At 43.1% G+C, this 17,282-nt stretch overlaps 1 protein-coding gene across 5 annotated transcripts in view; it reads left to right on the forward strand.

Moving 5' to 3' along the window:
• Positions 1-5,499: 5,499 nt before the first annotated feature.
• smoc1 (SPARC related modular calcium binding 1) overlaps positions 5,500-17,282 on the forward strand; it is a 90,647-nt gene continuing 78,864 nt past the window's right edge. For 4 of the 5 annotated variants that reach the window (XM_042338177.1, XM_042338181.1, XM_042338179.1 and 1 more), the window contains exon 1: positions 6,162-6,431. In XM_042338177.1, the coding sequence (XP_042194111.1) occupies positions 6,333-6,431 (99 nt within the window). In that variant the 5' untranslated portion in view covers positions 6,162-6,332. Of the gene's footprint in view, positions 5,615-6,161; positions 6,432-17,282 lie in introns of those variants that run through there. The other variant, XM_042338178.1, reaches the window with a different exon arrangement.

Raw genomic sequence — 17,282 nt, forward strand, 5'->3', positions numbered from 1 at the left:
ATGGATCCAGCATTCACAGCCTTTTAAGGAGAGAGAGTTCCAGATAATAATAATAATAATCTTTGCATTTAATTTTGCACCCTATCACATCATTGAGATGTCTCAAAGCGCTTCACAGAATATATTGTAAAGTATATTTTGTGGGCAAAACGCAACAGCCAATGCACAACAGCAGTGTGCCACAAACAGTCGAGGATTCAATGACCACATTATTATTTATTTATTATTTTTTTCCCAACTACTCGGTAGATTTCCACTACCCTTTGTCCTCAGTCTCTCTCTCTCTCTCAATCCCTCTCCCAACCCCACCCCCCACCCCTTCCTCTCCTCTCCCCCAGCCCACGTCCATTGCGATCAGACACATCTTGTGTTGCACTGATTAGCTTTACTGGGCTGTGTACAGGCTGCAATGTGCAGCCCCGCATGAGCCCTGGTTATCCAGGCGATCCCACTACCACACTCATTTAATAAAACCTTCAACGCTCAATTACTCCCGGACAAGAGCTCCCGATGGGGTCGAGCTGCGGGCCCCTGTACAATGGGACGACACTGAATACCAGAATAGTAAAGCATTAATTTCGTATGACACAGTGTAAACAGAGGAGAAGAATAGAAGGTGCAGGTGTGCGGCATCAAGGCAATCTCCTTATTTCTGTCGAGCGAGGCTTTTTTCACACGAGCGTTTCTCTTTCACTGATGACCTGTTCCTCAGATCAAATTATGTCAACACCGACAGTTGGTGTCAGATCCTGGCCACCATTATTCATCTCCTTCCAGGGAAATGCTTGTTTATATATGTGTGTTAAAAAGACACACATATATATGTGTGTGTATATACATATATGCAGTATATATATGTGTGTGTATATATGTATAAATATCTATGTGTATGTATGTGTGTGTATATGTGTGTGTATATATCTGCGCGTATATATGTGTATTTATATATGTGTGTGTGTGTAGATATATATGTGTATATGTATATATATATACAGACTGTACATTTATACAAGTAGCAGAGATGAAGTTGGTTCAGTGTGTTAGCAGCTTGATAGGCTGTTTAAGATTATTGGGTTGCTTTTTGAAGGGAGGAGATTGGATGGTGTCAGCAACTTCCTTCCAACCTATGTGTAAAAGACCTTTTCATTCCTTACCTCCACACCAATAGAGAGAGAAATCAATGATTGCTAACCCCTCTCCCCTTCTTATATATATAAAAAAAACTAAGGACTACATTAGTAATTTATATTTCCAGTTGATGCAGACTCGTATCATGCCACCACCATCCCCTAAACCAAACTACTAAAAATAATAAAGGATATTAAAAAAATAAAATGAGTCAAACGCTTTGCTACAAGACAGGTGATGGAAGAAAATGTAAGGAATGGGACTGAAACACACCATAAAAAAGAGCATGCCAATTCAATGCTTTCATACTGTGGGGAATTGCAAATAATAATCACAATGCTTGCATTTTATTATTATTATTTTATTATTATAATCCTTGCATTCGATATCGTGCCTTATCACATGGTTGAGCTGTCTCAAAGCCCTTCATATTGGGTTGACTGTGTATTTTGTGGGCAAAACCCTTTTTAAAGAAACCTGAAACGATGCATCAGGGTAATATCTGTCCATGAGATAGTTGCCAAGAAAGCTTCTTATTTTACACTCACACACACACACACACACATGCACACACACAGGGTGGGGGGCTGAATAGGATTTCAGGAAGATGTGGGACGTGGGGGTATTTTTCAACCATCGCAGAGATTTTCCCCTGTGAGAGTAAAAAATAGTATCCAGCGCTGCTTTGTTCCAAATTGGCTGTGACATTGAAATCTCCTTAATAACAAACGTTTTACAAAACTTCTACCCGCCCACAAATGTACAGTCAATTAATTCACCTTACAGTATATTCTGTGAAGCGCTTTGAGACGTCTAGAAGATGTGAAAAGCGCTATATCAAATGCAAGGATTATTATTGTTACACGAGGAATTTAACATGTGGCATTTTTGGGGGGTGGGGGAGTATTTAAAGTGCAGGAACGACAGTGGGGCAATGCAATCAGTAAATCTAACATGTAGACAGAATGAATCCCGAATCTTTAATGGGAGATTGCACCCCACTTTTAAATGTGGGGTGAAATTGTGCGGATTTTGACTGGGTATGTATTAAATGTTCGCCGGTCGTGAAAGGTACAAACGTTTGAAATAGCCCAAACTCATTAAACGTTTCCATGGCCACCGCGGACAACATAAAACAAATTGTGGCACCTTAAAATCCAAAACAGATGGATTTCGCCCTTTGTAAGGGTTAGAGATCTCTGGCAATGGCAAGGAACAGAGAGAGGAGGAAAGGGAAAGAGAGAGAGTGAGAGAGACAGAAAAAACACACACTCATGGCTATAATTTCGTTTTTTTTGTGGAGGGGTTAAACAAAAAAACAGGTAGAAATGGCCTGGAAAATGAACCTGCAATTAGTTGTGTGAATAGTATTGTTTGTACACCTGCCACAACAAAGTGAGCAAAGGGAGAGGAGAGGAAAGGGCATTTAAACACATGTTAGCTTGATATAGGTTGGGAAGAAGTGGGAGAGTCAGACAGAGAGAGAAACTGATATCTGTCAATTCCTGGGACTGATATATATATATATATATATATCTGAGAACACAAGTGGTCAACATTTTTCTTTGTGTGTGTGTGTGTGTATTTGTGAGCGTTTGTGGGGGAAGTCTTTTTTTTGTTTGCAGGGGCGAAAGAGAAGAACAATAAGAATTTTTAGAAATGAAAATGCAAAGGTTATTATTATATAGTCCATTCCCCAAAGTGTGTGTGTGTGTGTGTGTGTGTTGGGGGGGTGTTAAAAAAAATAAAAAGCGACAAAAAGGTAAAAAAAAATGCACGGTTTTAAAACTTTGTGGAGTTTTCTTTTTTTAAAAAAAAAGTGAGTGTGTCAATCCATCGAGTTTTTTTTTAACGTTGGGACAGCAGCTCTGATCGATCTGTTGTTGTCCCCGAAAAATGTGGGATAAAAAGTAGGAGATGGAGAGGGAGAGAGAGGAAGAGCTGTGGAGAGAACGGCTGTGCAACCACCAATTTGTTTAGGGTCATAACCTTAAACTAAGGAAAGGAAAGTTGCTAACGTGGAAATTTCATGGGAGGGGAAAGGGGAAAAAAAAATCATGTGGCGTTTTACTGATGCATTCAATTAAGTCGTGCATTTTTTTTTGGTGGGGGGGTGGAGTGGGGGGGGGGGGGGGTGTAGCCTTTGCTTTTGTTGAGTGCATCAATCTGTGCTCATGCAACAAAATAGTCTTGTCCTGCTCCACTCTTCATTGCGAGTGAAACGACGTGCAATGTTTTTTTTTCTTGCAATGCTAATATTCAGGGAATAATCGACGATAATGCTAATAATAATGTAATAATAATAATGATAATAATTCAAGATTTTTTTCTGCTGCGGTTGTGATTGTGTCTGTGTGGGGTGTGTGTGTGTGTGTGTGTTTTTTTGCAACCTGGGGAGTGGGGGAGGTCGGTCAGATGTTTGGGCGATTTTTCGTTTGCCCAATGCCCCCGAGCAAAAAAAAAGGAGGGTTTTATTTCCAGCTTTTGCCCCGAATTTTACGGTATTTTACAGGATTCGTATATTTGCAACGCATTCCCGTTGTTAAGCGACGCCTTTGCGTTGCACCGGTTCTTGTGCACATTGTACAATTTGGACGTTGCGTTTTTGGGAGTCTTTTCAACCCCGTTTTGCGCGTTTGCTTTTTAATAAGAAAAACCCACGAATCGTTAAGGAACATCGCTGTCTTCCTGCGAATCCGCATTGCAATTTTGACCAATGCTGCGAATATCGCTGTAACAGTCCAACCTCATGTCTCTCTCCCTCTCTCTATGTCTGTCTGTCTCTCTTTCTTCTCCTCCCCCTCTCTCTTTCTCTCTCACCGTCTCTCTCCATCCCTCCCTCATCCTCTGCTCTGTGTGTGTGTGTGTGTGTGTTGACTGACACATTTCTCTCTGATCCATTCCCATACGCAAGAGATAAGTGTCATCCTCTCAGTTGCCCCTCAAGTCGCCAGTAAAACAAACTTCACCTCCTGAGAGCAACACAGGGGACAAGCAATTCGCAGTCAAATCATTGCTACGGGACACTGGTCTCTCTGAAAGACACCTTTCTCACTCTTTTTTTCCCCCCTCTCTGTCTCTCTCTTTCTCACCGTGAAACTCTGCTGCGAAATTCAAACGTTTTCAACCCTTTGCGATCTCCAAAGTGCCATTTCTCTTTTTTGTTGTTGTTGTTGGTTGTTGTTGTTGTTGTTGCTGCTGCTGCTGCTTTTGGAAGAAAATAAAGAACTGCCCTTATTTTTTAAAAAAAATAATAAAACGAAGGAGCGAAACGGTTAAACGAAAGTTGAGGGGTTTTCCAGAGGTTAAACGTGAAAGTCGTTTCCATGGGCTTAAGAATCAGCTTCTGGTCCCAGTTTAAAGCTGGTCTTTAAATCTCCCTCCACCCCCCCCCCCCCCCCCACCCCCTACTCGCCCCTCTTTCATCCCCCCATCCCCACCTCTTTCTCTCCCCCCTCCCCACCCCCAATAACACCTGCAAAAGGCGATCAGCCTTCTGGTTACCAGACACCAAGACAACTAGTGAGTCAACATCTGTGCAACAGGGGAAGAGTAAACATTTGCCCTCCCTCCCTCCCTCCACTGCAGTCCCAGCTCACAGTCTAATTATGTGAATCATATTATCAATCATAATAATAATTCTTGCATTTGACAAAAACAAATCATCGCTGCGACTCCTCAAAGGATGTCGAGTGGAGTGACTGTGTATTTTGTGGGCGAAACGCGGGAAAACGCAATGATGAAAAAAAACACTGCAAAAATTGCGTTAAACCGACTGGAAATTCGGTAACTGATTGATGGTGATTGGGAGCTTAATCAAAGCTTTGCTGGGAACATTTGCCGCAACTCTCAAGTCGGGTTGGTGCGATCGCCCGAAAAACAGAAAATCCCACTTCGCAGGTTCCCTCCAATGCAGCCGTCTTAAAGGGTTATCAATGCCATTTATGATAATAATAATAATAATAATCCTTGCATTTGTTATGGCGCCTCATCCTGTTGTCGAGACGTCTCAAAGTGCGTCACAGAATATACTGTAAAGTGGATTTGACTGCGTTACTTCTATGGGCGAAACTCAGCGGCTAACTTTGCACGGCGGTGTCCACACAAGCAGTCGTGGATTGACGAGTGCACGTCGGGGGGGAAAGCACGAGGGGTTAAACGCCGCAAACTTCAGGAGGAAACCTTAGGAGGAATGAAATCGTTAAGGTGGAGCAAAGCAATGCAGTCGAGTCGAGTCATTTCCTCCCTCCCTCCTTTCCTCCCACCCCCCCCCCCCCACCCCCCCACCCCCCACACAAACACTGCAGCAATAAGACATCTCTCCCACACACTTGGGTGTTCCGGAGTGCAATTGTGGTTTCGAACCACCAGAAGAATGTGACTCCGAGTGAGACCGAACTCCAGAGGGAAGTCGCTGATTTCAGTGGCTCTTCGAGCAGTGCTTCGGGTAGCGCCTGGGAAATAAGGATAAGAGTGGATTTTTTTTGTGAGTGGTGTGTGTGTGTGTCTGGAGCAACTTTTGCAATACGTTTGGAGCCACACCTACCGAGGGGTCCATTGGTCTGTGCTTCACACCATCGTCTCAGCCCCCAAAAGCGCCCTTAGGCTCTGCGATTGGGTGAGAGCAAAGTCAATCGTTGCTGCTCCAGCCCCAGCCTCGGGGGGGGGGGGGGGGGGGACGGGGTGGGGGGGGGGGGGGAGGGACGTTGCCTTATAACGGGAACCTTTGCGATTTATCACCCAGGAGTGGGCATGTGTGAGGGTCTGGGCTGCAGGGAATCACACACACACACACAGAGACAGACCCCAGTGAGTGAGTGAGTGAGTGAGTGAGTGCATTTGAGAGAGTGCGAGAAATCAGATGAGCAGTTAACATTTTTCTTTGTGGGGGTGTGTGTGTGCGTGTGAGTGTGTGAGTGAGTGAGTGTGTGAGTGTGTGAGTGAGTGTGGGGGACAGTCTCGTTTTTTTTTGGAGAGAGAGAGAGAGAGAGAGAGAGAGAAATTAATAAGGAAAAGAAAGGGAGAGTGGGTGGGTGGGTGGGTGGGGGGGAGAAGAAAAACAGCCTCGTCTCGCCCACTGGCAGCGACTGCAGATCCATCCCGGCCAGGAATTCCAAAGTCTGGGAATCTGATTGACATTTTGCCGAAGAAGTTGTAGGATTTTCTTATTTTTTTGCCCCAAAAGGAGCCGACACGCGCGCACCATGTCCAGACTGTGTCACACTGCGGTGCTCTTGCACTGTATCCTTCTTCTCTACGTGTCCCTCCCGGGGACCCGGGCTCAGAGATCCAGCGGACCCAGGGTAAGTGATTGATTGATTGATTGATCGATCTGTCTGTCTATCGATCATTTATTATCGATCGCCAACGTGTATTGATTGATTTCATTTGAGAGAGAGAGAGAGAGAGAGAGAGAGAGAGAAAAAAAGCATTGCCTTCAGTGGATCAGTCAGTAGTTTGGGTGACACCTGTTGTGTCTGAACCACACAAACAGCCAAAGGCAACAGGACCGAGAAACAGCTCAAATCTCCATCTCTCTCTCTCTCTCTCTCTCTCTCTCCCCCCATCCCACCCCCTCACCCAAAAAAAAACTTCACGGGAGACACACAGACTCGTCAACCTATGAGCGCAAAAACTCTTTAACGATCTTCATTTGCTCTCTGGGAGAGGATGGAGCAGTGTGTAAGGGTCCGGGGCACTGGATTTCCAGCACAGTTTGGAGTAAAACGGGGCAATAGTTCGCATCCAGTGTCCGGGCAGCGTTCACCTGTGGGCGGTGTGTGGAGGTCAGTGCTAATCCCCGGAAATATTGGCCTTAGTGTATTGACCGATCGATCGATCTATCTATCAATCAATATTTTATGAAGCGTTTGCGTTCTGTGGCGAGTTGGTCATCCTTTCAGTCTCTCATCTTCCCTCCATCCTCTCCATCCTCTCCATCCCCTCCATCCCCCCCCCCCACTGTGTTCCTCGCTGCTCAGTGGAATCTGCGTGAAACTGACCACTCCAGCAACAGAGAGACACAGACCCCACATTTTTCTTTATATATACATATATACACACACACACACACACATCCACTAAATCGCTTCCAGACTCTAAACCGAGTTATGGAGATGCATTCAAAGATTAGAGCAAGTCTTTGGGGGGGGGGAAAGGGGGGGGGGGGTCGAAAAAAAACTCTCGTGTTGAAGGGCAAAACCAAACGTGTTCAGAGTGGCTGTGAAATGATTAAGGTGTTGCTGTTGAGTTTAACACTCACTCCTCGTGTATGTCAGTGCAGCGACTGAGAAAGCCGTCTCCTGGAATGATTGCAAACGTGTGCACTTTGGTTTGAGTTATTTTTGCATCGCTGTTATGGTTACTTTTGTTTCTTTGGAGATGTGGAAAGGCTGTTTCTTTTTTGTGTGTGTGGGTGCGTGGGGTGGGGTGGGGTGGGGGGGGGGGGGGGGGGGGTAGGGGAGAAGAAGAAGGGGGGAAAAAAAGTCCATTTTTTTTTAAGCTTCTATTGCAGTTCGTTTTTTTAAATGCAAAAAAGGAGCATCTTTATGACTCGCATTTTTTTTTCAATGGGCGACCGAGATTTTCGGTTCCTCGTCCTATTGCTGTGTTGGTGTCGGTGGACTTTGGCAATTGCTTTTTTGTTGTTGTCGGGTTGGGACATCGACTCAAAGAGGGTTTGGCAAGTGAGGCTGTTGATCTAAAGTTACCTCCGGAGATTCCTCTCTGCAACCAGTGAAGCCACTTGGATGGATGGATGGATGGATGGATGGACCACCCTGGGGGCGCTTTGTGTTAGATAGGGACAACTCTGTGTCTATTTAAAGGCTAGAAAAGGGGGAATTGGGGGGAGAGAAGAGAAATTCAGTAATTATCATTAAGGGTAAATGTATTTTAAAGGGAAAATCACACCTCTGAAAGTAATTTGCCGCACCACGTATTGAACCAGAGTGCTTCTGAGAGACAGTGGATGGATTAGCCTTGGAGGGCAAACAGGTTTGCACTCTGCAGGTAGCATTTCGCTGTCTTGCACTTGACGTGGGTGGTGCAGTGGAAATGAATGCTTTCTCTCTTTTTTTTGCTGGTGTCGGCAGGTTCCTTTTTCTCCACCCCCCCAAAAAAAAGGGGGGGGGGGGAGGGAAAAAAAGCAAATTGAAAGCTTTGCAGAGACAAGGGGCTGACGAAAGCGACCCCTCTGTCTCCTTTGTGGAGCAAAACGGATCAGTTATACTGTAGTACAGAAGCACAGGTCATTTCATCAGGTCGCGAAAGCTTTAACCCACTTCAAATCCAATCTCAATGGCACCTCTTGCCCGAATGAGAAGTCGTAGAAGTAATAATAATTCTTGCCTTTGCAATACTAATAATAATAATTCTTGCCTTTGCAACAGTGATAATTCTTGCGTTTGCAATAGGAATAATTCTTGCGTTTGCAATAGGAATAATTCTTGCGTTTGCAATAGGAATAATTCTCGCATCTGCAAAAGATAACGATGCTTGAATTTGCTGTAATAATCCCCCTGGCATTATCCATGCCTTTTAACCGAGCCCACTTTCACTCCCAAGTTGTGCAAACAATTAATTGCAAGCAGCGACTAACACATGAAGCCTATGTAAAATACACCTCTCTGGCTCTCAGGGGGTTCCTGCAGTCGCACGAGTTATTTAGGAGCAAACACTTTGAGAGATAGACCTCTGCTGTTCGTGGATGTTAGTTCTGGGTTCTTGAGATTCGCCTCCACTTATCTGTCTTGGCTACATGTGCCTTAACCCTCTCGCTCCTATCGGAATGGTACTTGTGTAACCATTGACTTTGGTGGAAATGGCAGCTCAGATTGCTGACCCTAGTTGGAGACCTGGTTTGAGCTCACGTCTGCACAGATGACCGCTGGTGAAACGAGGTGTCATTTCACAGCAATATTTTACCAGATTCAAATTGGGATGAGCTACCTGGTAACCTTCCCTTGTGTCTGGTGCAAGTGTTTCCTTCGCTGAATGGGGTAGATCTTACTGGGAGTTAAAATGGTCAATTGCTTGGGGGTTGGGGAGAGAGTTCTGACTATGTAAGAGTTGTAGCTGACACACATATTAAAAAAAATACAATTGGCTGGTGCTCAGATTCTGATGAAAAATGCAAGGTATGTCTGGCAACAATGTATGTCTGGCACCCATTTTTATTGACTTATTTAATGAGACCATATTCCCATTCATTTTAATTCCACGGCTGAGGAAATGTCAGTTTCAGTCCTGTCCCATCAACTACGTCTTGTGTTAATAATCCTTCTATTTGATATCGAGTCTTATTACATTGTTGAGATGTCTCAAAGCACTTCAAAGAATATACTGTAAAGTCGATTGTTTTTTGTGGGCAAAACGTGGCTGTCAATTGCGCACATCTTACCTAAATTGGGAGAAATCCTTAAATGTTTTCACACTTTCCCAGAAATACGTTTCAAACAATTTTCTCCTCTTAAAACAGAACACAATCTTTGATCCCTTTCAAAGTACAGTAGACATGAATTTCTCCCTTCGGTGGAGCTTCTTCATATAGTCCCTGTGAAATTGACCTTGGCGGAGCCATAGAGAAGTATTTCTGGTGCCTTATAATATTATTAAGATGCAAGATTGTCAGGTCAATTTTGACAAACAATCGTTCACCTCAACAGAAAGAAAAGTTTTTATTCAACAACAACCAGCAACTTACATTTATATAGTGCCCCTCATGTGGGGTAGCATCCCAGAGTCACTTGATAGTGGCGGAGCACGACACCGAGTTGGGGGGAAGGAAGAGGTGACTGTAAGCACGGTCAAAGAGGTCTTCAGGTCTGACCTGAAGATGGAAAAGGAGGAGGCAGGGGTTGAGGGAGAGTTTTCCAAAGTTTTGGAATGTAATGGCTAAGCAGTATGTAAACAAGACAGAGTTCTACATACGTATGCCATTTACACATATACATTTTTCTTTGTCTAGAATGGATGTGCACACTCTCTGTATGTGGGGGGAAGGTGGGGGGGGAGATGCACTCTGCTTACCTAATTCCAGAAAGTATTAGATGCAGATTGGCATGAACCAAGGCATTGGGGGAACACAGAGTACCTGTTGGGATACTGTTGGAATGTAACCAGCTAAAACTGCTTAGTGAATTCCACTGTGAAAGCTGTTTGGCAAGTTTTATTTATGCTGCATGTCTATCTAGGACCATTATTCTTGACGGTTTTGGCTTGCAGAGTTCCTACTGGAACCAAGTGGGAAGAATTCCTACCTCGGTGAGCGTTCTGACCCCTCCGAACCTTGCCAATGAACCAGGCTAATTAGTTTGTCATTCCTGACTGCCTCAAGATTCAGATTACCACAGGGTGAGGGGGACTCAATCCTAATATTCCCTTACCAGATATGTCACTTTGAAGCCAGCTCAGTCAAAAGAAAATTGTACTTATCACCTCCGCCTTCACCCCAGGAGGAGTCACTAGTTGGTCATTAGACACCTGACGGATATAGGTTTGAGTCCTAACTAGGTGTATAGTAGGTACCGGGAACTCCTTGTGAACTTCTTGGTGAGTGACACACTCAGTATAAAATGTGTGAAATGAGCAGTGTTATTCAGGATACAATTGCAGAAATCTCTCATTGATTGTACAACATTCTGCTTGTAACTTAGATTATGAGAATGACTTTTAGCTACAAGTTCCTACTGCAAGCAATTTATGAATGCTCTCTATTTTTGTAAAATTTACAAAACATTATCCACTTATTATTTTAAATATGATCTTTCTTTTGTTTCTTCTTCATTGGGTGTCCCAGCTCTGTATAATCCCCCATCATTGGATATGTCTGTAGCACATTAACCCACACTGCTGAAGGGGCACCCGAGCTAAGGGTGAGCACCGTGTTTCCCCGTTTCTTATCCATCAATATGGAAGCCTCCAAAAAGGCTAATTATTTCTGTAGAGGGTCCAGTCATTCTATAATATATAATATCCTTGCATTGGATATAGCGCCTTATCACATTGTTGAGGCATCTCAAAGCCTTTCACAGAATATGCTGTAAAGTGAATTGATTATATTTTGTGGGCAAAACACATTCTGTGCTTAATTTCTACTTGTTGCCACAATTCTGTTGCATTTCAAAATATTTCACCGTTGTTGCTCTGAGGCTGATCTACCAATGTCTCAGTTAAGATTCATTTGAGCTCAAGAGTTAAAATTACTGTTGGATTATATTTGGAGTACAAGTGATAGCAAGATTCTGTGCAGTAATTGAACCTTGGTTCGATTTCCGGCAGGCTGAAATGTTAGCCAAGTTTCCTTATTCCACACAACTCTGTTTACCTCGCAATAAGTAGGAACCTGGTTGTTAGTCAATTGGCAGTCGCTTTTCCGGGGATAATAATTCATTCAAAAAATAATGATAATAATTTGGTCACTGAATCATGCCTGTTTGTGGGACACTGCTGTGTGCAATTGGCTGCCGTGTTTCACCCACAAAATATATAATCTATTCATTTTACAGTATATTCTGTGAAGTGCTTTGAGATGTCTTGGAGACCTGATAAGGCGCTATATCAAATACAAGGAAAATAATAGTGAAGTGACTGTGCTTTTAGTCATTGGGTCTGTGATCTGTGGAACTCTCTCCCCAAATCTTCTTCATTTTGTGTCTCCTCTCATTACCTTCAAATCCCCCTTTTAAACTTCCTCGATTATGCCTTTTGGTCAACTCCCTCAAACTCTCCGCTTTCCTCCCTGTGTAGCCATCTTTGTAATTGTAAAGCGTTTCGAGATGTTCTTCCTTTGTGAAAGCAGCTACAATGCAAGTTGTGGTTGTGTATGTACAGAGACAAGGACATAAGACGAACAGTCTGATACTAAAATGCTAAACAACAGATATTTCTTAAATAAATACAGAATCTGCACAAAGTAGGTCAACGATAATGAAGCAACTATCAACAATTAAGCTTGGGAGGAGGGGTTAGTGAACTCTAGCACAGTGTGCAGCAACTATTTGTAATTAGAAACGTGAATGACCAAGGAGGTGCTCATTCTGGTTCCTTTTCCTTCCGTTCTCTGCACAGATCAGGGGCATGTGTCAGGAATAGAGAGGCATGGGAGAAGGTGATAATCTTTGCCCCAATCTCCTCCCAAGGTCATCCTGAATTTGGATGGTTGGGGGGGGTGGGGAGGTTAGTGGCCCCATCTATATTCTGTGTTTACGGTTTTTTTTGCACGGCGGAGTTGGAAACTTAATTTTTTATATAAAAATGTGAACACAAAGAACATCAACAACAAAAATTGCTTTTATATAGTGCCTTTCATGTCGGAGGATGTCCTCCTGATATAAAAGGTGGAATATAATTGCAATTTGTTGTTATTATTGTTCCTCCTTGTGTGTGGCAGCAAATCTTTATAAAAGACATCCTAAGGAAGTTTAAGAAAGGAAATTTCCAAATGAATTAGTACTTGTGGTTTTAAAAATATCGCAGAAAACTAATAGTTATGGTGGTTTATCCAGTACCCGTACTTGAACGGGTACAAGTTAATAGTACTGGCAGTGTGACATTACATTCAGTAATATATAATAAAATAATCCTTGCATTTGATATAGCGCCTTATCACATCGTTGAGACATCTCAAAGAGCTTCACAGACCATATTGTAAAGTGCATTGACTGTATTTTGGGCGAAACACAACATCCAATTGCACGCAGCAGTGTCCAAACAGTTGTGGATTGAGAGACCCAATTTTTTTCTGAGTGATTATTACCCCCGGAGAACAATGATAATAATAATCCTTGCATTTGATATAGCGCTTTTCATGTCTTCTGCCCGTCTCAAAGCGCTTCACAGAATATACTGTAAAGTGAATTGACCGTAAATTTGTGGGCGAAACGATCTGCAAACCGATAAAGAACCGGGTTCCTACTTACTGCTAGGTAAACAGAGATGCTTGGAGTAAGGAAATTTGCCTAAGGTTTTACTCTGCCTGGGAATTGATCCTGGGTCCTCTTGCTTGCAGGACGAACCAGCTAGCCACTATGCTATGGGACTCCAGAACTGATGGCAGTGTTCTGCCAGGACTGTTGTCATGTTTCCTCTGGAGCTCGGAACCACCTCTTCTCCCTTAGTTGCTGGGCAGAAATAGTTGCAAGATATGTTTTGGTTGGATGAACCTTATCCTATTGATTTGCATTGACAAGACGGGCCGAATGGCCCTCTTCTGTGCTGTAAATTTCTATGGTAAAATTTCTAGATCACGTTTCACGGTGGAATGCTAAACCAGAGAGGGAGAAGTCAGACAAAACAGAACGCTCCCCACAACCTCCACCGCCCCCCCCCCCCCCCCCCACTCCAGTTATTCACAGCTTTCTTAGCCCAGAAAACTATTTAAGAGATGGATATTCAATGCCTAAGGAGCTTTACTGAAATGACCTATCTCAAGAGTCAACCTCTGGCACTAGAACACTGCTAATTATTAAAGCCACCAATAAGTCACATCACTCTGGCCATCACAATGCATGGGAAGGAATTAAAGAAAATATAAGTACAGTATTTTGGATCATCCAAGAAAGCTTTTAAGGATGTGGTTGGCAATGTATTAAATGACAGAATCAAGTCTGAGCAAGTTCCTTTGTTAACAAGGTTTGTCTGACATTCGGTGTAAAAGGATCTGAGGCAAGATCTTATTGAAGGCTTTTGTCTGAATTCTATGTAACGGGAGCACAAATTGAGAACAGTTTTAGAAAATAGTCATTGGTTTGATAGCTGCTGCTTTCTTGCAGAACGTCAGTGGTGAATGTCACACTTGTTGTCCTGTTGGCTACTGAGCCGTCTGAATCTGACCGCCTCAAGACCTGCCCCTCTTTAACCGTGCCTTCAGTCACCCTCCCACCCCCTGCTCTCTGGCCCTCCTGATCCCAACCACCAGTGGCCCCTCGATTGTCCAGTGCCTTGGGATGTCCACCCGACGTGAAATGCGCTTTACAAATGTAATTTGTTTTGTTTGTTGAACTGAAATACTCAAACTCTGCCTGTGAAGCTGTTATATTTGGATACTGCATCACACTTTCACCTATGTCACACGTTTTGCTATGGTGTTCAGTGTTCGTGCCCCATAAAGAATGGAGAAAAGGCAGATTCTACATACTTAAGTGCACTTGAGCAGAAGGGTGCTGAGAGGCTTAAACCTGAACAATTAAGCTCAGCTTTGTGTGAACCCCACTGTGTCAGGGCCCACACACCCCATCTCACACTAACACCCAGACATGTGTATAGTACTTTCCATCACAAGGGGAACTGACTGATTTCTCACCTCTTCATATTCCAGGGGTGCTGAGGCCAATTGCAACCCTTGAAATTTCTGCCACAGTTGAAATTGCTGAGCTGAGTGAGCCTGTGAGGACCGAGTCTGGCTCCACATCGCTCTACTTCGCACTTAACAGTGGCATTATTAACTAAGCTGTTGAGGGAGCTCAAGGAGGTTATTTTGCTCCCAGTAGGATCTGATGAAAGACATCAGGCTCCTGCCTTATAATAAAACCGTTTGACCTGAAGTACAGAATGCACCAGCACAATTTTAACTGCATAGATAACAGGTGTTATTTAACTGACTGCACTTTACAGGAGAATCGCCCACCCCTGTTTACATGAATAAAGATCAAGACACAAATGCAAGACTGAGTTCTGCTAAAGTTTTTGGTTTATGGGGTCAATAAAAAGCTTAATATCAATAGCTGCCTTGTGATTCTGTGCTAGGCATCTATTCTTCGGAATACATATGTATTATATGAATATGTATGTGTTATATATAAACGTACTGTGCTCCGTTTACCTAGCAGTAAGTAGGAACACGGTTGTTAGTCGATTAGAGGATTACTTTCTCGGGGTAATATTCTCTTCCAAAAAAAATTTGGTAACTCAATCCATGAATATTTGTGGGACACTGCTGTGTGCAGTTGGCTGACATGTTTTGCTCACAAAACATAAAGTCATTTCACTTTACAGTATATTCTGTGCAGGGCTTTTTTTTCTCACCAACATGATAAGGTGCTATATCAAAAGCAAGGATTATTATATTCCTGTTCCAGTGTTTGCACGTTTATGTCCTTTGCTGTTGCAATGATTCTAAGTCCATGGTGGCATAGAATGGGTGACCTCCAACTACTTGAACAGAATATTGGATTTTTTTTAAACTTGCAGCATAAATAGTATAGTTTGAGGGAATATTTGTCTACAAAATACAGTCACTACACTTTACAGTATATCCTGTGAAGTGCTTGAGAGATGCCCACCTAACATGGAAAGTGCTAGACTAAATGTAAGGATTATTAATTGTGGTTTCTGTTCCCATTGCTTAGTTTACTGAACCCTTCGATGCATATTTATAATGAGATTTCCCCCTTCTTAAGAGCACATCGAAAGATTCGCTGCTCTTAGTGAATGGAACAAAGCAATACAAAAGGAATAATCCTTACAGTTGGTATTGCAACTTTCATGTTAGAAGGAAGTCTCAAAATGCTTCACAGAATTGATCCAAATCCCTGATTGTCCAGTGCCTTGGGACGTCCTGCTGACGTGAAAGGCGCTATACAAATGTAATTTTGTATTGTAAATTACAGTGACTGCAGTTTGTAGGTGAACACCTGCAAATGATCAACATTTGCTTTTAGAGTTTAGTTTTCTTTATTCTTACATTAGGTTTGTCTGAACAGGTGGGATAACATGAGGGCACAACAGTTTCAGAACTGCCCTGTGAATTAAAGTTGTCAGCTGTGTTGATTAGCTTGAGATCACTTCAAATTGTGTGCATTAATTCAGTTCCCGTGTATAACTCCTTCCTGGCCAGGGTAAATCTTTAACCAAGTTTCTTTACTCCACACGCCTCTGTTTACCCAGCAGTAAGTAGGAACCTGGTTGTTAGACCATTGGTGGATCGCTTTCCAGGGGTAATAATCCCTCCAAAAAATCTGGTCACTCGATCTGCGATTGTTTGTGGGACACTCCTGCAATTTGCCCACAAAATACACTGTCAATTCACTTTGCAGTGCATCTTGTGAAGTGCTTTGGGACATCTCAACGGTGTGATAAGGTGCTATATCAAATGGAAGAATTATCATCCCCAAAACATCAACGTCACTCAGTTTCAATTAAAACAAAACGCATTAAACTGAAAAGCAAAAGACAAATAGCCCTAAACCTAAGAAATAAGTTTTTTTTTTAAAAAAAAGGCTTTAATTTTAAAAGGGGGCCTTCGATGGTGAGAATCCCATCTCTAACATGGAAATGCAATCAGTTGCCAAGTTAATCACTTTCACAGGCTGCCTGTGAAGCACATTAAAGCTGCAGGGCCCAAAGTTGCCACCCAATATCTCTCTGGCACATGGATAACGACGCAGAAAAGCCGAGTTGAAATTATTTTCTTTTCCCCGGCATTGTCTTTCGGGCAGAGGTCAAACTCAGTAGCAGGCGCTTTGTGTGCCCACTTCACCGACCCATTCTTCTCAGCCCTGGGCCTTTGCCAATCTCAGTGCCACAGCTCAGTGGTGTAAAGCACACACGTCTGTCCTGCTGTGTCCCACGATTGACCTCCGCTGCAAAACCTTTCAATATCGTCCCCCGCCAGATGGCGCTTGGTAGAAAGTGTTGCAGGGCAAATGCCTCCAGGAACAAATGGGTGGGTGGGGGGCAATTTGCAACAACAGATAATAATAATCAATAATAATACATGCATTTTATATAGTGCGTATCACATCGTTGCGACGCCTCCCAGCGCTTCACAGGAAACAGTGTAAATACAATACAAATTGCATTTGCATAGCGCCAAGTGGTGGGACTGTTTATTTTTGCATGTGCAGTCCAACTTCAAATGATACAGATTTATTCAAGCAAATGAATAGAAACAGAACTTTTAATGAAGGTGAAGTGAGAGCAAAGCCCATATTCCCGACCATGCATATGCAAATATAAACTGTCATGTATAAACATTTTTGCTCCATCGCACTGTATGGATGGGGCTGAAAGACAGAGTGGGGGAACTTCGCAGTGTGCTTTATGTCCTCAAATTTCTTCCTCAAACAAATGGAGATAACTGCACTGCATACATAATCTTAAATCAGATTGACTGGAAGTAAGCAGTAAGTATGTGAAAACCTAGCAGATATGAC

Source organism: Callorhinchus milii, unplaced genomic scaffold (genome assembly GCF_018977255.1).
Source record: "Callorhinchus milii isolate IMCB2004 unplaced genomic scaffold, IMCB_Cmil_1.0 Scaffold9, whole genome shotgun sequence".
In the NCBI taxonomy this organism is placed as follows: domain Eukaryota; kingdom Metazoa; phylum Chordata; class Chondrichthyes; order Chimaeriformes; family Callorhinchidae; genus Callorhinchus; species Callorhinchus milii.